Source organism: Ambystoma mexicanum, chromosome 10 (assembly GCF_040938575.1).
Source record: "Ambystoma mexicanum isolate Mex_15411 chromosome 10, UKY_AmexF1_1, whole genome shotgun sequence".
Taxonomy (NCBI): Eukaryota; Metazoa; Chordata; class Amphibia; order Caudata; family Ambystomatidae; genus Ambystoma; species Ambystoma mexicanum.
This window is the reverse complement of record NC_090932.1, coordinates 1,538,212,704-1,538,232,875: the sequence shown is the minus strand read 5'-3', so window position 1 is coordinate 1,538,232,875 and position 20,172 is coordinate 1,538,212,704. Positions and strand designations below refer to the sequence as shown.

Genomic DNA, 20,172 nt, shown 5'->3' with positions numbered 1-20,172 from the left:
TTTAGTAATGTTGTGATAATAAACCTGCAGCCTTTGATTCCAACAAAAAGAACCAATGTCTACATCTGCCCTTTTTCCAGGAATAGGGGGAGGTAAGGGTAAAAGATGGAAAAGCAATGCTGTTGGTAAATTTCATGGACAAGTGCCCAGGTTATGGAGGTGACGATAGGGGGACCTCAAGGAGGCGCCCAGATAACATGGCCGCCTCCTTCCTTCCTTCCTTCCCCGTGATCGGGGGGATGGGTGGCCAAAAGCCAGCGAAATTGGGGCTGCAGCCCGGGATAGGAAAAGGGGGTGGGATGCCCTCAAAAATGGGCAGCAAAGCTAGCGAAAGCAGAACAAAGAGGGGGGAGCCAGGAGGTGTAAGGAGGCTCACCCAACAAGCAAAACCATCTTTTGCTGCACCGAAACTGCTAGGAAGGAGTCCCAGAGCTGTTTTTCCTTCCATCCACCCTAAATAGGGAATACTACGATGAAGGAAGCAGAAAGACTTCACCGTTGCAGTCACAGAACGCTGGGGCGTTGTGTTAGTGACCAGTGACACTGTAGGAACTACAAATGAGCTTGGGAAAGCAGGAGGTGTTTCCGCTCCTCTCGCAATCAGCGCTGCTCTGAGGCCTAGCGGCAAGGGCACTGGAGGTATCTAAGAGGGTTCGGCTTCCCCCGGCAAGAGCAGCACTCCTCCAGCCCAGGATCACCTGCAAGGGCAGGTGGGGTGCAGACAATAACGTTGATGGAGCATTGGCATAGATTGTACTTGGTTGGAAAATGGGAGAAGCAATGTAGAGAGGGGGCTGTCGGCTGGTCGCCGCACCTGGAGAACAATTTTACAAACAGTTTTTGCACTGATGACAAACATGTAGTGTTTAGTAATGTTGTGATAATAAACCTGCGGCCTTTGATTCCAACAAAAAGAACCAATGTCTACATCTGCCCTTTTTCCAGGAATAGGGGGAGGTAAGGGTTACAGATGGAAAAGCAATGCTGTTGGTAAATTTCATGGACAAGTGCCCAGGTTATGGAGGTGACGATGGGGGGACCTCAAGCAAGGAGGCGCACAGATAACATGGCCGCCTCCTTCCTTCATTCCCCGTGATCGGGGGGATGGGTGGCCAAAAGCCAGCGAAATCGGGGCTGCAGCCCGGGATAGGAAAAGGGGGTGGGATGCCCGCAAAAATGGGCAGCAAAGCTAGCAAAAGGAGAACAAAGATGGGGGGAGCCTGGAGGTGTAAGGAGGCTCAACCAACAAGCAGAACCATCTTTTGCTGCACCGGAACTGCTAGAAAGGAGTCCCAGAGCTGTTTTTCCTTCCATCCACCCTAAATAGGGAATACTACGATGAAGGAAGCAGAAAGACTTCACTGTTGCAATCACAGAACGGTGGGGCGTTGTGTTAGTGACCAGTGACACTGTAGGAATTACAAATGAGCTTGGGAAAGCAGGAGGTGTTTCCGCTCCTCTCGCAATCAGCGCTGCTCTGAGGCCTAGCGGCAAGGGCACTGGAGGTATCTAAGAAGGTTCGGCTTCCCCAGGAAAGAACAGCTCTCCTCCAGCCCAGGATCACCTGCAAGGGCAGGTGGGGTGCAGACAATAACATTGAGGGAGCATTGGCATAGAGTGGACTTGGTTGGAAAATGGGGGAAGCAATGTAGAGAGGGGGCTGTCGGTTGGTCGCCGCACCTGGAGAACAATTTTACAAACAGTTTTTGCACTGATGACAAACTTGTAGTGTTTAGTAATGTTGTGATGATAAACCTGCAGCCTTTGGTGCCAACAAAAAGAACCAATGTCTACATCTGCCCTTTTTCCAGGAATAGGGAGAGGTAAGGGTAACAGATGGAAAAGCAATGCTGCTAGTAAATTTTATGGACAAGCGCCCAGGTTATTGTAAAAGCCGATTAGCGCTTCTCAATCATTACTTACAAGGAAACTGACTACATCCTTACAAGTCTGCCAAGTCTGCCTCCTAGGGGGGACTGTGAACTCTTACCCCACCACCAAGTCAGGTTTCGGGTGGGACCTTGATTGTGTCGAGACCCCGGATTGCATTACGTGGTGGGTGTGCACAGTAAGTCTTGCTTTATCATTGGCTGGTTCTGGGTACTCATTTCCCAGTCTTCCTAAGGTGCAGGTGCAGAATAGGCTTGTGGTCCATGAGCCCTGTAGTGTCTATTGCTGCATAGGCAAGGCTGGTGCAGCCAAAAGGACCAGTGTGACCGGAAGTACAGTGGGTGGCTCCTTGACCCCCATGGGCAGGGGCCATGGTAGGGGAGGACTCGAGTGACCAGTAGCATTACGCTTGCTGCAGTGCAGGCTTACATGATCATGTAATTAAAAAGCCTCAAATGCACCAATCTCTCCTACGTATAGTCGTTTGTGGACAAAGGGCTCCTGGGCTAGTATGGCTATGAGCACCTAGTATACTTCGACCTGTGTGTCCTGGGTGACCCCCTAGACCATACAGGTGGGCCTCTCTGCAAGACAAGTGCTGCAAGCCAATGAAAAGTGGGCAGGCTGGGGTCAAGCTGGAGTCAAACTGCCACTCCTGTGACTTCAGAGAGGGGGCGTGTGATCTTCAGCTGCTGCTGGTGTTGAGCTGAGCAGGCAGGCAAGGTGTCAAGCTGCCACTCCTGTGACTTCAGAGAGGGGGCGTGTGATCTTCAGCTGCTTCTGGTGCTGAGCTGAGCAGGCAGGCAGGCAAGGTGTCAAGCTGCCACTCCTGTGACTTCAGAGAGGGGGCGTGTGATCTTCAGCTGCTTCTGGTGCTGAGCTGAGCAGGCAAGGTGTCAAGCTGCCACTCCTGTGACAGAAAACGTGAATGAAAACCCTGGTTTAAAAAAATGGTGACATAGAAGTAGAATCCTTTACAGTGTTATAACAAAATTCGGCAAACCTCAACAACTCCACCCAACTGTGATCAGAACCCAAATAACAACAAATGTATTTTTCTAACCCCTGGTTTACCCTTTCTGCTTGGCCATTACCCTTGGGATGATTACTAGTAGTCAAGTTAATTTCAATTCCCAATTCTTGACAGATTGCCTTCCAAAGCCTTGAGACAAACTGTGTTCCACGATCTGAAATCACTTGACATGGTAACCCATGAAGTTTCACTACATTCTGCAAAAAGGCTTGTGCTAAAGACATAGCTGTAGTGGCACCCTTAATAGGAATAAAATGTCCTGCTTTAGAAAAAACATTTACTACCACTAAAATTGTTTAACATCCCTTGTCAGATGGCAACTCAACAATATAATCCATCGATACAGTATGCCATGGACTAGGTGGGATTGGCAGTGGTACTAATAAACCAGCAGCCTTTTGATCAGATTTTGCTCGAATACATACTTCACAAGTTCTAACATAGTTTACTGTGTCTTCAGGCATCTTTTCCCACCAAAATTCTCTTCAAAGAAGTTCTAAAGTTTTCTTTACTCCTGGATGACCTGCCAATGGTGAGTCATGGCAATTCTTCAAAGCCTCTTCCTGTAATTCCTCAGAAGGAAGATAGAATTTTGCATCTACATAAGGCAAACCTTCCTTAATACTTCGCAGAGGAAGAATTGCACCCAACTGCATTTAGAAGCTGCGCCCAATTAGCCTCTCTGTGAAAGTTGAATTTAGAATTGTCCCCACCTGCATTAGAATTGTACCCAATTGCATTTAGAAGCTGCGCCCAATAGCCTCTCTGCGAAAGTTGAATTTAAATCTGTTACCACCCGCATTAGAACTGTTCCCACCTGCACCTAGAAGTGTACCCAATTACAGTTGGAAGTTGCGCCGGATAGCCTCTCTGAGAAAGTTGAATTAGAATTGTTCCCTCTTGCATGTAGAAATGTACCCAACGGCATTTAGAAGTGTACCCAGTTGCACCTGAAAGTTTGCACCCAATAGCCTCTCTGTGAAAGTTGACTTTAAAATTGTTCCCACCTGCATTAGAAGTATACCCAATCTTATGTAGATGTTACGCCCAATTGCCTCTCTGAGAAAGTTGAATTAAGAACTGTTCCCACTCGCAACTAGAACTGTACCCCACACCCCCTCTGAGAAAGTTGAATTAGAATTGTTCCCTCTTGCAATTAGAAGTGTATCCAACGGCATTTTAGAAGTGTACCCAATTGCATTTAAAAGCTGCACCCAATAGCTTATCTGAAAGTTGATTTTAAAACTGTTCCGACCTGCATTTAGAAGTGTACCCAACAGCATTTTAGAAGTGTACCCAGTTACACTTGAAAGTTGCACCCAATAGCCTCTCTGTGAAAGTTGAATTCAGAATTGTTCCCAACAGCGTTTAGAAGTGTACGAGGGTGTGAACTAGACGATGATAATGACTGGACGAATGTGTGGGGCGGACGAGTATGAGGAACGGGCGAATATGTGCAACGGACGATACTTAATATGCTTTGGAATGAAGGAAACACTTGAAAACATACATCATACCACACCCCACGCTTACTCTCCCTCTTACACCACCACTTATCTAGAACACAGAGTTACTATGACATCATTCGGTATAACTGTTCTCATATCTACATCTCCCGCTTACTCCACATCACTCTAAGTAATCATTGCTGGTTTCACACCCCCCAGCCAGGCGTTCTCCTCAGGCCTAACGCAGCCACACTCGTTCTGGGTAAAACCGACCAGAGCGAACACATACTCCTGACCTCTCAACCACCACACCTACAGCTAAGAAGCAACTACCACTCGATTTCCGCACCAGCTGCACACATACCTGGTGCGCACACGCACGTTTGGACTCCCTCTACTCTCTATACTGACCTGAACTTCGGTTCCCAAGGGCGTTCAACCTACCAGCGCCTTCAGACCATACCAATGGTATATAAGGCGCTATATAAATGCAAAATAACATAACATAACATAACTTCAGAGAGGGGGCGTGTGATCTTCAGCTGCTTCTGGTGCTAAGCTGAGCTGAGCAGGCAGGCTGTGGCCAAGCTGCCACTCCTGTGACTTCGGAGAAGATGAGCAGGCAGCATCTGCATGAAAGGAGGTTAGTTGTTTGCAGTGATGTCAATTCTCCCCAATTCCAGGGATAGCACACGGGTTCACATGGCCCACGACACCATACAAAGGAACATCACATGGCCACTGACCCACCTACATCACAGAAAGCGACGTTACACGTGTCCTTATACCCCTTATCTGGGAAGTACTTATACCCCTTATCTGGGAAGTAAAAGCGAGCAGGGGTGGAAACAACCTCTGGGCCTGTGAGGCGTAATATTGAATTGGATAATGTGAGGCATTTGAGGCTGCAGTTGGCATACACATTTGATGTTGTACATCCATGTGGCCTGTATACAAGATTTATGGGGTATTAACTGGCACACAATAGCAGCACTAGGGCATTTGAAACTGCACTTGGCATGTGAGGTGACAAACTACAATAAGCAAAAGGCTCATATGATACAAGTAGTTACAAGCTGTGATAAGGCTATTTTAATGCAATCTTGGGCATTTATAGCCTCACATATCCAGGTAATGCCATCGCATGCCAAGTACAGTTTCAAATGCCCTAGTGCGGCCATTTAATACCAGTTAATACCCCATGAACCTTGTATACTGGACACATGGATGTCCGCACGTCACCATGAGATGCCCCAGCACTGCCATCTTGAAGTCGTGTAATTCCTCAGATGTTCGGAATATTCATAATATGAAAGGTACAGCTTCACCCATCTAGGTACTGCCGTAAAATCCCAATTTCCTCTTCAAATACACATTGCAGTCATCTTATTCCAAGAAATTGCTTAAATGCTTCGTTCAGTTATCCAATTCAGTATAACGTCTTATAGGCCACGGTGCTGTATCCCACCCCTGCTCGCTTTTACTTGCCAGATCACGACTGAATGTTAAAATGTTTCTAAAACTGAAGTGACAGGAGTAACTGAAACATGCTGGACCTCTGGTAGTGCTTTCCCCCTACAGATTCTAGGAGCGGATACTTTACTATTCCCATGCCAGGCCTAGAAAATCTGAGGGAAGTTTTTTGTTTGGAGCCACAGGGGGGAGAAATATATTCAGGAGGTCTTTTCTGAGAAGTCTATGATACAGTGCCTGACAACCACACTGCACCCCCAATAGTCAGGGCTTTAAGTGGGCCGGGGCAGAGTCCCGGCAGAAGCCAAGAAGGGCTCCTAAGTTGGGGCCCTGCCGTGGCTAACCCCCGACTTGCCCCAGATATGCTAATGCCTCAGGAAGCCTGTTTTGCCAAAGTGCTGCATGCTTAAAGAGCAGTCGGCACTTCTGATTAGAAAAAAGGGGAGGCATCAGGCAATGCCACTCCTTTTTTCTAATCAGAAGTGCTGACACCTGCAGGCAGCCCTTTAACCATGCAGCACCTGGATGAAAGGGCTACCTGCTGGGTGCTGTTGACTCCCCACTAAAACAAAAAGAGAGGGCGAGTCAGCCCCTCTTCTGTTTCTCAGTGAGCGGAGCTAAACCCAGCAGGCAGCCCTTTCCCTCAAGGAGCAACATGGTTAAAGGTTTGCTGCAGGGGTCGGCGAACCCTGCAGGAAGCCCTTTAACCATGCGGCTCCTTGAATAAAAGGGCTGACTTCAGGGGGTTAGCTCCTCTCATTAAGAAACAGAAGGAGAGCTCTGGTGCACTGGTATCATACTTTTGGTGCGCCCTGCCTCTCCTTTCTTTTCCTGCAAGCGGGATTCGGAGCCTGTGATTTGGGACAAAAAGGAGGGGCTGGACACACCAAGGGTATAATGCTGGTGCACCCACACTCTCCTGCTTGGCTCTCACTGCCTGGGAGCCAAGCAATTACCGCGCCCCCGCACCTCATAGGCAGAGGAGCGGCTCTAGTCAGGGTGTGTGGTCTAAGTACACACATCCGCACTTAGGCCACACCCCCTACCCACAGCCCCTCCCCCTCGATTCTGCCTTCCACTTGAAGCACTGCCACGAGTCAATTTCATGGTGATGAAACCCCAACTTTGATAGGGAGATTCAATTGCTGGAAAGAGTCCAGGTGTAAACACACATTTACAATTAGCTTGAAGGTTAAATCCTTGTGACTGTGCCACCCGGAGGGGAGGGGGGGGGGGCGATTATGCATGTCGGGTCAGCAGTGGAAAGATTGCAAGCTATATGATTAATCTGTGCCAAAGTGAAGGTCAGGCCGCGGGATAAATACACTAGCGCACATTCACAGAGATCTCTGCAGGAAGCACGCACCCGCCAGCACCATGAAGCTGCTCGCCTTCACTCTCCTCTTGGCAGGTATGTATGTGTGTGAGCTTTGTAAAGCACACAAGTTCACCTAGGTTTCTTGCCGCCGTAAAAGGATGTGCCTGAAGACGAGAGGAGGAGAGCAGGACGATGCATCAAGACGATTAGAAGATAGAGTGATCTAGGCTGCGAAACAGGAAGGTTTTTAGAGATTTCCAAAATGCAAGTAAGTTTCTGCAGCATCTAATAGTCAAAGGCCATTGGTCCATATTTTAAAGGCCCTATACCAAAAAGTGATATGGGATGTTCAGGAGACAAAGATCTTGAGGTCTGGCCAGAAAAGCTTCAGTCTACCTGCTAAGGGATTCTTATGGTGGCCGTGTACCATTTTGCAAACTAAACACATGTGTTTAAACACAAACCTTTGTTTTACCGGGGACCACTGCAACACACTAGGCGGCATGTGGTCAAATGTCCTTAATCAAAGTAAGATGCTGGCAGCTGCATTTTGTACACGCTGCAATCTGACAACATTTTTACAAGGAAACCCGAGATAAGCATTGTTACCAAAATCTAGTCTTGATGAAACAATTTCATGAAGGATTGTGATTTGGTTGCATCCACTGAGCCCTGACTCGCCTTACAGGGGAACCCTGTTTTTCAGGAGACTGCTTTCAAGTCTTACAGCTCCTTCCTAACTCTACTGATTGTTCGCCTCTCAATGCTTGTAGGGACTCGACATTCCTTGTTACCAAAATTGAGTTTACTTTAAAATCCTCAACAGTGCCGGCCCTCTCTGACTGAGTTGGCATCTCCCAGTTACAGGCGTGGAAAAACCCAGTACAGAATCTGTTATTGAACAAGTGGATTATGTGACCATAATGATGCTGCATGACCCAACAGCTGGGTCAATGGAAGACACAGTCCACCGCCAGGTGACCTACAAGTGGGGAGGCTCCAAACAGCGAGCCGAATCTTCTGTAGCTCATTGGACAAAGGCTCAAGACAGATGTTGTTTTAGCCCATGGGCATAGTTTCATCAGGGAGGAGCACTCTTAGCCCATTGGCACCGTTTCATCAGGGAGGAACACGCTTAGCTTATTGGCACAGTTTCATGGGAATGGTCTTTCAGCTCATGAGCACAGCTTCATGTGCGTGTTGCACTCTCATCTTATTGGCACAGTTTCATGGGAATTGTCTTTTAGCTCATGAGCACAGCTTCATGTGGATGTTGCACTCTTAGCTCATTGGCACAGTTTCATGGGAATTGTCTTTTAGCTTGTGCGCACAGTTTCATCAGGGAGGAGCACGCTTAGCTAATTGGCACAGTTTCATGGGAATGGTCTTTTAGCTCATGAGCACAGCTTCATGAGGATGTTGCACTCTTAGCTTATTGGCACAGTTTCATGGGAAAGGTCTTTTAGCTCATGAGCACAGCTTCATGAGGATGTTGCACTCTTGGCTCATTGGCACAGTTTCATGGGAATGGTCTTTTAGCTCATGAGCACAGCTTCATGAGGATGTTGCACTCTTAGCTCATTGGCACAGTTTCATGGGAATGGTATTTTAGCTCATGAGCACAGCTTCATGAGGATGTTGCACTCTTAGCTCATTGGCACAGTTTCATGGGAATGGTCTTTTAGCTCACGAGCACAGCTTCATGCAGATGTTGCACTCTTAGCTTATTGGCACAGTTTCATATGAAAGGTCTTTTAGATCATGGGCACAGTTTCATCAGGGAATAGCACTCTTACCTTATCGGCACAGTTTGATGGGAATTGTCTTGTAGCTCATTGGCACAGTTTCATCTGTGAGGAGCACTCTTAGCTTATTGGCACAGTTTCATCAGGGAGGAGCATGCTTAACTTATTGGCATCGTTTCATGGGAATGGTCTTTTAGCTGATGAGCACAGCTTCATGAGGATGTTGCACTCTTAGCTCATTGGCACAGTTTCATGGGAATGGTCTTTTAGCTCACAAGCACAGCTTCATGCGACGTTGCACTCTTAGCTTATTGGCGCAGTTTCATGGGAAAGGTCTTTTAGCTCATGGTCACAGTTTCATCAGGGAATAGCACTCTTCGCTTATTGGCACAGTTTGATGGGAATTGTCTTTTAGCTCATGAGCACAGCTTCATGCGTGTGTTGCACTCTCAGCTTATTGGCACAGTTTCAGGGGAATGGTCTTTTAGCTCATGAGCACAGCTTCATGGGGATGTTGCACTCTCAGCTCATTGGCATAGTTTCAGGGGAATGGTCTTTTAGCTCACAAGCAGATGTTGCACTCTTAGCTTATTGGCACAGTTTCATATGAATGGTCTTTTAGCTCATGAGCACAGCTTCATGTGTGTGTTGCACTCTCAGCTCATTGGCATAGTTTCAGGGGAATGGTCTTTTAGCTCACAAGCACAGATTCATGCGACGTTGCACTCTGAGCTTATTGGCACAGTTTCAGGGGAATGGTCTTTTAGCTCACGTGCACAGCTTCATGCGATGTTGCACTCTAAGCTTATTGGCACAGTTTCATGGGAATGGTGTTTTAGCTCATGGACACAGTTTCACTCTAGGGAGGAGCACTCTTAGTTTACTGGCACAGTTTCAGGGGAATGGTCTTTTAGCTCATGAGCACAGCTTCATGCGATGTTGCACTCTTAGTTCATTGGCACAGGGGGAATGGTCTTTTATCTCACATGCACAGCTTCATGCGCTGTTGCACTCTAAGCTTATTGGCACAGTTTCATGGGAATGGTCTTTTAGCTCATGGACACAGTTTCATGGGGATGTTGCACTCTCAGCTCATTGGCATAGTTTCAGGGGAATGGTCTTTTAGCTCACAAGCACAGATTCATGCGACGTTGCACTCTGAGCTTATTGGCACAGTTTCAGGGGAATGGTCTTTTAGCTCACGTGCACAGCTTCATGCGATGTTGCACTCTAAGCTTATTGGCACAGTTTCATGGGAATGGTGTTTTAGCTCATGGACACAGTTTCACTCTAGGGAGGAGCACTCTTAGTTTACTGGCACAGTTTCAGGGGAATGGTCTTTTATCTCACATGCACAGCTTCATGCGCTGTTGCACTCTAAGCTTATTGGCACAGTTTCATGGGAATGGTCTTTTAGCTCATGGACACAGTTTCACTCTAGGGGTGAGCACTCTTAGCTTACTGGCACAGTTTCAGGGAATGGTCTTTTAACTCGTGAGCACAGCTTCATGCGATGTTGCACTCTTAGTTCATTGGCACAGTTTCATGGGAATTGTCTTGCAGCTCATGAGCACAGCTTCATGGGGATGTTGCACTCTCAGCTCACTGGCATAGTTTCAGGGAATGGTCTTTTAGCTCATGAGCACAGCTTCATGGGGATGTTGCACTCGTAGCTTATTGGCACAGTTTCATGTGAATTGTCTTTTAGCTCACAAGCACTGCTTGGTGAGGATGTTGCACTCTTAGCTTACTGGCACAATTTCATGAGCATGGTCTTTTGGATCATGGAGACAGTTTCGTGGAAGGTCCTCTTTGATCTCATCACTATAGTCTTATCAGGGAGGTGCTATATTATCTCATAGGCACGGTCTCATGAAGAAGATCCTGTTTTAACTATGGGGCACATTTTCGCGGAGAAGCTATCTTTGCGTTCAGGGGCACAGTTTCATGGGGTGCTCTTTAAGCTCATCATGACCACAACCTTGGCATATCATATCCAGAAAGCGATCTTTAGCTCTTGTGTGCAGTCTCATCTGCAAGGTGCTCTTTTATCGCAGCGGTGCAGAGTCATGGTGGGATGATCCATTTAGCTCAGTGGCATAATCTCACCATAATGCAGTCATGGTATTTCACTTCAACTGTGTCATTGGGCGCTGTCACTTCTAGCTCATCATGCAATCTCTCTATAGTGGTGCTCTTTTAGCTCATGGCACTCTCTCATCATCCCGGCGATCTTTAGGGAAATGGCACACTCCACAGTCTAATTATTACCTCAATTCCTAAAATGTATTCATTTATTTTATTGGTCATTTGTTAGGTGCTTATACAATTAGCAAAACTGTTTCAAAGCGCCCACAGGGCGACAGGGTGGGCACAAAGCGAAATAACCAAAGAATTACAACAAGATAAATAATTGAATTAATAGTACAAACAAATGGTGAGACTAACAGGGAAGGGGAGCAAACCTACTATGCCTTGTGAGTGTTCAGAACTTGCACGTGCAGAGGGCGGGGGGTGAGGGATAGGTACTGTGTTGCTCATGGAGAAGTGCTCGGGGTGAAGTGCTAAGAATACAAGAACATAAGTGCAACCTCCCGTGGGAAGAGTGAGCCAAGTAAGTGCAGAAAGTAGACAGTGGTTGGGATGAAAGATGTGGGAGGGTCAGGGCCTCAAGGATACATAAGGGCCCTGCACATCAGTCACGCTACTGTATGATTAGCAGGGAAGAAAGAGTTAAAGAGAAAGGTCTTGAGGCTTTTCCTGAACTTGAGGAGGTCCGGTTCAAGACGCAGAGGGAGCGGGAGGCTGTTCCAAAGGAGAGAGTCCGCTGAGGAAAGTGATCGACCACCAGCTCACTGTTTAGCAAACCGCTTCACACGCACAGAGTTGGCACCGAGGAACGCAGGAATCTAGAAGGGGAGTATTTAGTCAGGAAGCGTTGAAGATAGAGTGGCCCCTGGCCCCAGGCCCCAGATAGCCTTGTGGATGATACAGAGGGATTTGAATTTAATCTGTGCTGAGACTGGGAGCCAGTGAAGGCTTTGTAGGGCAAATGGCTGGTTTGGGGGGACTAGAGAAAGGACAAAGAAACTCGCCATGCTTTGTTTGGGGACAGCAGGCTCTAGCAATGAAAAAAGGCCTGCCAGGCACCTGTGCAGAGCCGGCCATAGGAAAGGGCATGCCGGGCAGCTGCCCAAAGTGCCCTGCTATAAGACCCCCTCCACACCAGCTCGAGGGAATCATTCAAGGTCCCCCCCGAGCTGGCATGGTGGGAGAAGGCGCAGCAGGTGCCCTATTGAAATTAAATGTGCTCCCCTCTCGGGAGCGTAGCACATTTAAAGACAATACGGTGCCTGCCGTGCATATTGAAAAATGTGGCACCTGGGGGAGGAGAGGGCACCACATTTTTGATTTGCTGCCTGGGACGCTGCAGCTTTTAAGGTCGGTCCTGCTCCTGTGCATTAGAATTTACAGGAAAGTGGTAGCAGTGCTAGATCATTTTTGGATGTGTTTCGATGCGCAACAAGACAAGAGGGTGGGGGAACAGGGAGACTAAAACAAACGATCCTACTAGGCGTTGTGACATTCGGAACGTGCAAGTGCAGTAAAGAGAAGTGCAGGGGAGAGAGTGCCGGTCATGGTGGAAGGGCCTGTGAGAAAAGCGGGTGCCAGGGGAGGCCAGGCTGACAGAGCCAGGGGAAAGCAGACAGTGCATGGGGACGAAGGTGAAAGCTAAAGGTGAGGGCTACAAGAGTGCAGGCCCAGCCAAGCTAGTGCAGGGGGAGGAGCCTGCAAGGGCAAGTGCAGGTAGATGGGGGGCAGGTGAGACCAAGTGCAAGGGTAGACTGGATTGGGGGGCCTGGTGCTCTTTATGACTCTGAAGGAACCAGGCAGCCAGTGAAGCAGCAGGCTGGGACATTAGCAGGGGAGAGGGAAGGAAGAAGAGAAAGGGAAGGTATTCAGAAGCTTCCGGAACCTAAAGAGAGCCGGCTCAAATCTGAGAGGGGCAAGGAGGCCCTTCCAGAGGGAGGCACCTGCAGAGGAGAGAGACCTACCCGCACTCTCTGCTGGAAAAAAAGTATCTGATTGGCAGAGAGTTATAGCTAGATGACCGCAGGGCTCTAGCAGGGAGGTATTTAGGGAGGGAGAGTTGGATGCAGAGGGGTCCTAAGCCCCAGAAAGCCTTGTGGATGATGCAGAGGGTCTTGAACTTGATCCTCACAGAAACCCGGGAGTCAGTAGAGAGATTTTAGGGCTAGAGAGATGCAGTCCCTGGGCTTGAGGCCAAGGATAAGTCTTGCAGTCCTATTCTGGATTAGTTGAAGGGGACGAAGGGAGGAGTTAGGCAGATCAAGGAAGAGGTTATAGCAGTAGTCCAGCCTGGAGACAACTATAGCTCTGAGACACAGAGTTTCTGGGGGAAGGTGAGGAAAGGGAGAAGGCCTCTGAGGAGGTGCAGGTGTAAAGTGGGCATTCTTGGCAAGGTCCGTTATGTGAGGAGAGAAGGAGAGGGAGGAGTTGAAGATGTTTTGCCTCACAGGAGCATGACGGGAGTTCCCAATGAGAAGGATCTCCGTCCTACTGGCATTAAGTCAGAGATCGTTAGCAGTGCACCATGCCTCAATAGAAGTCAGGAATGAGAGAGGAAGAGGAGGAGGCAGAGGAGGGAAGCTTGAAGGAGAGCTGTTTGTCATCCCCATAACACTGGCAGTTAGGAGAGAAGGTGGAGATCAAATGGGATGCAGGTGCCAGGCAGGCCAGGCATGCACCTGGCCTGCAAACACTTTTTGCTGCAAGTGGCTTTCACCAATGGAGGGTACTAAAAGGTTTTTCTAACAGTCTGGTAAAAGGGTGGACATCTACGCTGCACACACTGTCACCTGCGCATTGGTGCTTTAGTGAATTGTGTGGTGGTATGATGCCGGCCTCACATGGACCTCATATTGTACCTTGCCTGTACTTTTCGAAATGGTAAACTACATTAGGAGACCATCAAGATGCTCATGAGAGTTTGATACCAATGGAATAGCAGCAGCACTGTCCAATGCGTGCTGTGTTTGCCTTGCTGGACATTTAAAGACATCACCTGCTCTAAATAAAACCTCCCAATCCCCTCCCCCCCCCTGTATGCCAGCCTGCTTCAATGTAGGGCACCGTCTGTTGCTCCACGTGTAACCCCTTTATTTTTCTTGACTCTAGGTGGCAGCCTCTTTGGGTGCTGTACCGGTCTCCCGTTGTTTTCACGAAGTAAATTACTTTGTTGTAATTTACTTTGTGTACAACATTAGTTCAAATGACTTCGAATTGTTGTAGGTATTTGTGGGTTAGGGGTTGCAGGGGGTGGGGTGGGTATTGGGTTGGGGGTGGTAATGAAGGGGGAGAGGGTTATGGGGGGACCGCCCCCCAAAAAAAATAAAAGTAAAATTTGAAGTAATGTACATGAAGTAAATTACAAAAAAAAGTATATTTTTTTCGTTGCAAAAGGGTATACCTACCACTGAGGCTTTGAAACGAGGAATCTGGGATTAAATGACATGGGGTACTCGTACCCACCGTTATTAGCTTGGAATACGCTTTACTATACATTAATCTGCAGTCTTATTCACCAATATAATGCAACTCAAAATGCATAAGCCAAGCAGGTACTGGATTGTAACAGACATCACAAGATGCTCTTCATTTGATTTAGACCCTTTCACTGGCAACCCCCTCCCACGAGCTCCCCTTCAGTTTCACCCTCTGAATGTCAGAAATCACTTTCTAGTTCCGGCACATAACCAAATATCCCAGAATGCACGTGGACACACATTCCAAGTGGAGAGGAAGTGGGCTCTGCCTCTGCCTCTGTGGAGAGCAGGCATGGACAACAAAGCAAAGTTCAGTGTTCCGGTGTGGGGGAGCAGGGACATGGAAAAACAAACTCCAGCAGCTGCAAAATGCGCTGTGTAACTCATAGGAAAGAACGGTGTGCATAATAAGCAGAGAATAAACCACCAACATCGGACTCTTTCCTGTGTTCTTCACACCTGAAAGGCCATACTCTCTGAGGTCCCTCAGCCTCACAGACGCTGTGTACTGGAATGCAAAGCAGGGGCACACACAGTGCGGGGGCCGGGAGTCCGTGATTTCTCCAGGGAAGCGCTCGGCGACAGGTTCCAGGCAGCCTTGGCAGTCACAAGCACAGGTGGCAGAGAGGTCGGCGCGTGGTTGTTCGCCTTGCCACGTTGGGCGACTCAAGGGAGGCAATAAATGCAGCCATCGAGCCCCAGACCAGCACTATCTGATTGTTCAACTACTGAGAGGGTTTCTCAGGCAGAAGTTCCAGCTCGAGTCAGTTGCAGCCGAAAGACAAAGAAAGGGAGAGAGAGAGAGAAAGAAAGAGAGAGAGAGAAAGATAGAGGCATGGCGATGGCACTCGTGAAGACCTCATTTATTGACTAAAGCCAATTCGCATGCATGTTATTATTGTACAGGTGAACTCCTTCCCTTGAGCTTTCTGTCATCATCCAGGAACACTCCCATGTGGCTGGCAGTGGTGTCTTCCATACGGGGAGTCCATTCCATGTGACTGGCAGTGCCATCATCCTCTGGGGAGTCCATCTCATGGGACTGGCAGTGGCATCATCCTCTGGGGAGTCCATACCGTGTAGCTGGCAGTGCCATTATGCATCTGGGGAGTCCATCCCATGAGGCTGACAGCATCATCCTCTGGGGAGTCCATACCTTGTAGCTGGCAGTGGCATCATCCTCTGGGGAGTCCATACCTTGTAGCTGGCAGTGGCATCATCCTCTGGGGAGTCCATACCTTGTAGCTGGCAGTGGCATTATGCATCTGGGGAGTCCATCCCATGAGGCTGACAGCATCATCTTCTGGGGAGTCCATACCTTGTAGCTGGCAGTGTCATCATCCTCTGGGGAGTCCATACTGTGTAGCTGGCAGTGGCATTATGCATCTGGGGAGTCCATCCCATGAGGCGGACAGCATCATCCTCTGGGGAGTCCATACCTTGTAGCTGGGAGTGGCATCATCCTCTGGGGAGTCCATACCTTGTAGCTGGCAGTGGCATTATGCATCTGGGGAGTCCATCCCATGAGGCTGACAGCATCATCCTCTGGGGAGTCCATCTCATGGGGCTGGCAGCGGCATCATCCTCTGGGGAGTCAGTCCATACCTTGTAGCTGGCAGTGGCATTATGCATCTGGGGAGTCCATCCCATGAGGCTGACAGCATCATCCTCTGGGGAGTCCATCTCATGGGGCTGGCAGCGGCATCATCCTCTGGGGAGTCAGTCCATACCTTGTAGCTGGCAGTGGCATTATGCATCTGGGGAGTCCATCCCATGAGGCTGACAGCATCATCCTCTGGGGAGTCCATCTCATGGGGCTGGCAGCGGCATCATCCTCTGGGGAGTCCATAACTTGTAGCTGGCAGTGGCATTATGCATCTGGGGAGTCCATCCCATGAGGCTGACAGCGGCATCATCCTCTGGGGAGTCCATACCTTGTAGCTGGCAGTGGCATTATGCATCTGGGGAGTCCATCCCATGAGGCTGACAGCATCATCCTCTGGGGAGTCCATCTCATGGGGCTGGCAGCAGCATCATCCTCTGGGGAGTCCATCCCATGGGATTGGCAGGGGGACCATCCTCTGGGGAGTTAATCCCAGGGGGCTGGTAATGGCATCATGAATCTGGGGAGTTCAGTGGGAAGGGGACTTCATTCCAGGGCCTGTTCAGATCCCCATCATGAAGGCAGTATTAAGGCATCATGACAATCCTTTAAATTTCATAATCATAATTGCTAAAAATCTCAAGAACCACAAACACACAATTTAGTAATTCCATACAGGGTCAAAGTACATAAAGTGTCACTTCCCACACCAGTCCCTTTAAATGTTCTAGCTTGTTGACCTCGTGAGACTTCACATGGGTTGCATTTAGCACCTCCATGCTTCCTTCGCTTGTCTTGGGGAAGTCTATGAGATGCCTGATGTGTACCTTGTTCTTCCCCCACAGTTGCCGCTGCCGTCTATGGCACCCCGGACATGAAGGCTCTGTGGCAGTTCAGGGCCATGATCAAGTGCACCATGCCAAACAGCGACCCTATACTGGACTACAACAACTATGGCTGTTACTGCGGCCTGGGAGGCAGCGGTACCCCCCTTGATGCCCTGGACAGGTGAGTGAAAGCACCTTCTGCTCTGTTGAGGGGGGGTCTCCTTTCTATCCATCTGACGCTTCTGCTGCACCAATCGCATTCCTCCTACAGTCTCTTATTTCTTTGTCTTCTCTATCATCCATGTTTCTACTCCCGGCATTCACATTGTCTTTCAGTGTTGAGCCTCCACATAAGATGCTGGAGCAAACTGAGAGCATTAAAAACAGGGCAGGGTATTGACCATGGTACCTCCTTCTATTGATGCAAGATTGGTTAAAGCTGTAAACGAGCAGCGGAGGCACGCTTAGCAGTCACCCGATTACCAGCAAGAGGGTACTTGCACCCCAACAAAATCCCCACTGCAAGAACTGAAGACTCAATCATAGGGCAAAGTTTACTGTCTTTATCAATTAGAATGACAGGAATCATACTAGAACAGCATCGAGTTCCAGAAGTTCTCATCCTCCAAATGTGGGTTACACCATTTTAAAGGCTAGCGATGTCCTAAAAACAAGTTATGTCCCAAAAAACCTTCCAGGGAAGGGGATTGGTTAGTCATGGACAATTATATAAGTAATCCATAGGGGTTAGGCTGGTTTTTGGATCACCATATCTGGTGGCTCCTCCTAGGACCACCTCTTAATGTTACAATTACAAAGTTGCGGGTTAACAGGGATGTTATTGGCCACTGCAACATAGTGCGCTTAACGTGAAAGGTAGCTAAAAATTGGACAGAATATGACTTCTCAGCCTTGGGACCTTGGACAGGTACCAGGCTGAGTGAAACTATTCAAGGCAATGGGAGCAATCACAAAGGTGTTGTGTGTTCCCAATAAGTTGCCATCTCTGATCGCCTAAGCCCTGAGGGAATACATCAGCTTTGAACCTGTGTAGTAATTGTATCTTTCCATCTCGTCCGGCGGTAGCCATGCCGGAAATACCGGCAGGCTGCCACCAGACCGGTAATACCATTCTGCCTCCGTGATTGCCGGAATCACCGGGGCATTACAACCCTGGTGACCCGGTAATTCTGGAGGCGGAATTCTGTAAATCCCCATTCCCATTGAGTCCCTTAGGACTCCATGGGGATGGGGACCATGGAAATACTGGTTCCGTCTATGACGGAGCCGGTGTTTCCACGTCCGCGTGCAGGCGGGTGGTGTTATTTCTGCCAGGTCAGACCTGGCGGTAGTGACACCTCCCGTCTGCGGGACTCAGAATCAGCCGGTCCGGAAACAACGGTGGTGGTGGATTTACCACCAATGTTGTTTCCGGACCGGTTGACTTGTAATAAGGCCCACTGTCCTGTTCTTCCAGGTTATGTGTGTACGGACCACAAAATGAAGCTCTTCTGATTGTAATTTTGAGGTTTTAAGATATATTCCTTGCAGGGGTCTTATCGCCTTGGTAAACTGGAAACTTTCTGTCTCTGATTGTCCTTGGCTAGGATGTGCAGCGTGTCTGTGCTGGAGACTCTATCTGTCTGCCTTTAGCTGAATCAGGCTGTCAGCCTCTCCATGTATTCGACGTTTGTTGTGCTTTCGACATTAACTTCAACCAACCCATGGCTTCCATCTTTGTTCTTATGGACGCTCATGTTAGTCGCAATTAAGCATAAGCAAGCTGATTGTGCATATTCTTGGCATCTTGCTGTTTCCAAATAGCTAAATATTTACTTGTATAAGTGTGTCGGACCTCTAACTACTATGAGTCCTACGCATTTGTTTCATGTCTAGCAGCAATAAACTAAAATGTTTGTGTAGCTTCAAGCATGGGTGCCTACATGCTTCATTTATAACGCATCTACGTCATGATATCAGTGGTGACATCATCAGCTTTTCAGGGTTATATTCAGTCAACTTGTTCAATCAATGACAGCTGCATCTCTTCCATATTGTCAATTGGGTACGGCTTAAATGGCTGTCTTCGTGAACTGCGCTTCTCACATCTGCAATAAATCACTGATGGCGATGAAGGGCCTAGGAGTGGGTGTAAATCTCTCATTTCTCTGCCTTTGGGCTGCAAGTCGGGTGGGAGTTATGAGGGCCACATTTGGATCATCCACTTCAATCCCCCCTCTGGTCGACAAGTCGCCACACTCCCCTAACGACCTTCCCTATTCACGTACAGTTACAGAACACAGACCTTAGTCACTCCTCCTAGATGTCCATGGTACTTCGCATGGTTGTCCAAACTCCAGATCATATAGCTGCAATCTCCAACAGGGTTGCACCATACTCATTTTCCCCAATAGTCATGTGAGTTGAAAGAAAACTCGACCACTGTGCCTGGCGGGAACAGGGGACACTCAGTGCATTACGAATCTTTGTTTCCTCTTCTTCTGTCTCTACGTCCAGTAATAACTTCATCCCTATAGTCTTTTCAGTAGTATTCCTGCTTTGTGATATTGCTACTCTGATGACACAAAAGGCATATAACACTAGTATCAATGCTGCTACCAGTACTTTCAGTCCATTGGCCATATGATAGTATCCAGGAAAAGATGTATGATAACCAGTCGTCGTCTGTTCCTATAGCATTCGTATCTGACTCCATTTTAGTGTGCCGGTCTGATATCTTCTGTTAGGTTGCCATTTTCTTTATCATGGGCGGGAATGTATGTAAAGCAGGAAGGCCCGATCGTGGCGCAAATGCCTCCTTCCATAGCTGTGAGAAGGTCTTGAATGTATCAGTTTTGTAGGGCCATTGATCTGACAGCCCTCAATTGTTCTTGATGGCTTTGAACCCCTTGACGGTTTTATCATCTGCATTAGCTCCCATCGCGTGGTCTGGAGCTATTTGGCATTCACATTTGCTTGAACTCCGGGAACGATGGACACAAAGAACATCTCGGTCCTGTTGAATGCTCTGGTCGTATTGAGTCCAGTGCATCTTCCATCTTTGATGACACATAGTTTTCCTCTGTTCACCCTTGTCAGCTCTACAGATCTCTTCTTCTTCTGATGTGCATCCTTCTTAGGGATCCCATCTACTTGTATGTCCTTTCGGGGTATTACTTGTGCTGGTGTTTTTAGCTGTAGTAGAGAGCATATCCTTCCCCAGTTTGGTGGCAGTTTCATGTATGCCTTTGACCCGCGGGCTCAGTAG

General features: G+C 48.3%; 1 protein-coding gene across 1 annotated transcript in view; it reads left to right on the top strand.

The window, feature by feature from the left end:
* Window positions 1-7,190: 7,190 nt before the first annotated feature.
* LOC138492530 (phospholipase A2, minor isoenzyme-like) overlaps window positions 7,191-20,172 on the top strand; it is a 60,194-nt gene continuing 47,212 nt past the window's right edge. The window contains exons 1-2 of the mRNA XM_069619748.1: window positions 7,191-7,255; window positions 16,923-17,085. Coding sequence (XP_069475849.1) covers window positions 7,222-7,255; window positions 16,923-17,085 — 197 coding nt within the window. The 5' untranslated portion in view covers window positions 7,191-7,221. The remainder of the gene's footprint in view (window positions 7,256-16,922; window positions 17,086-20,172) is intronic.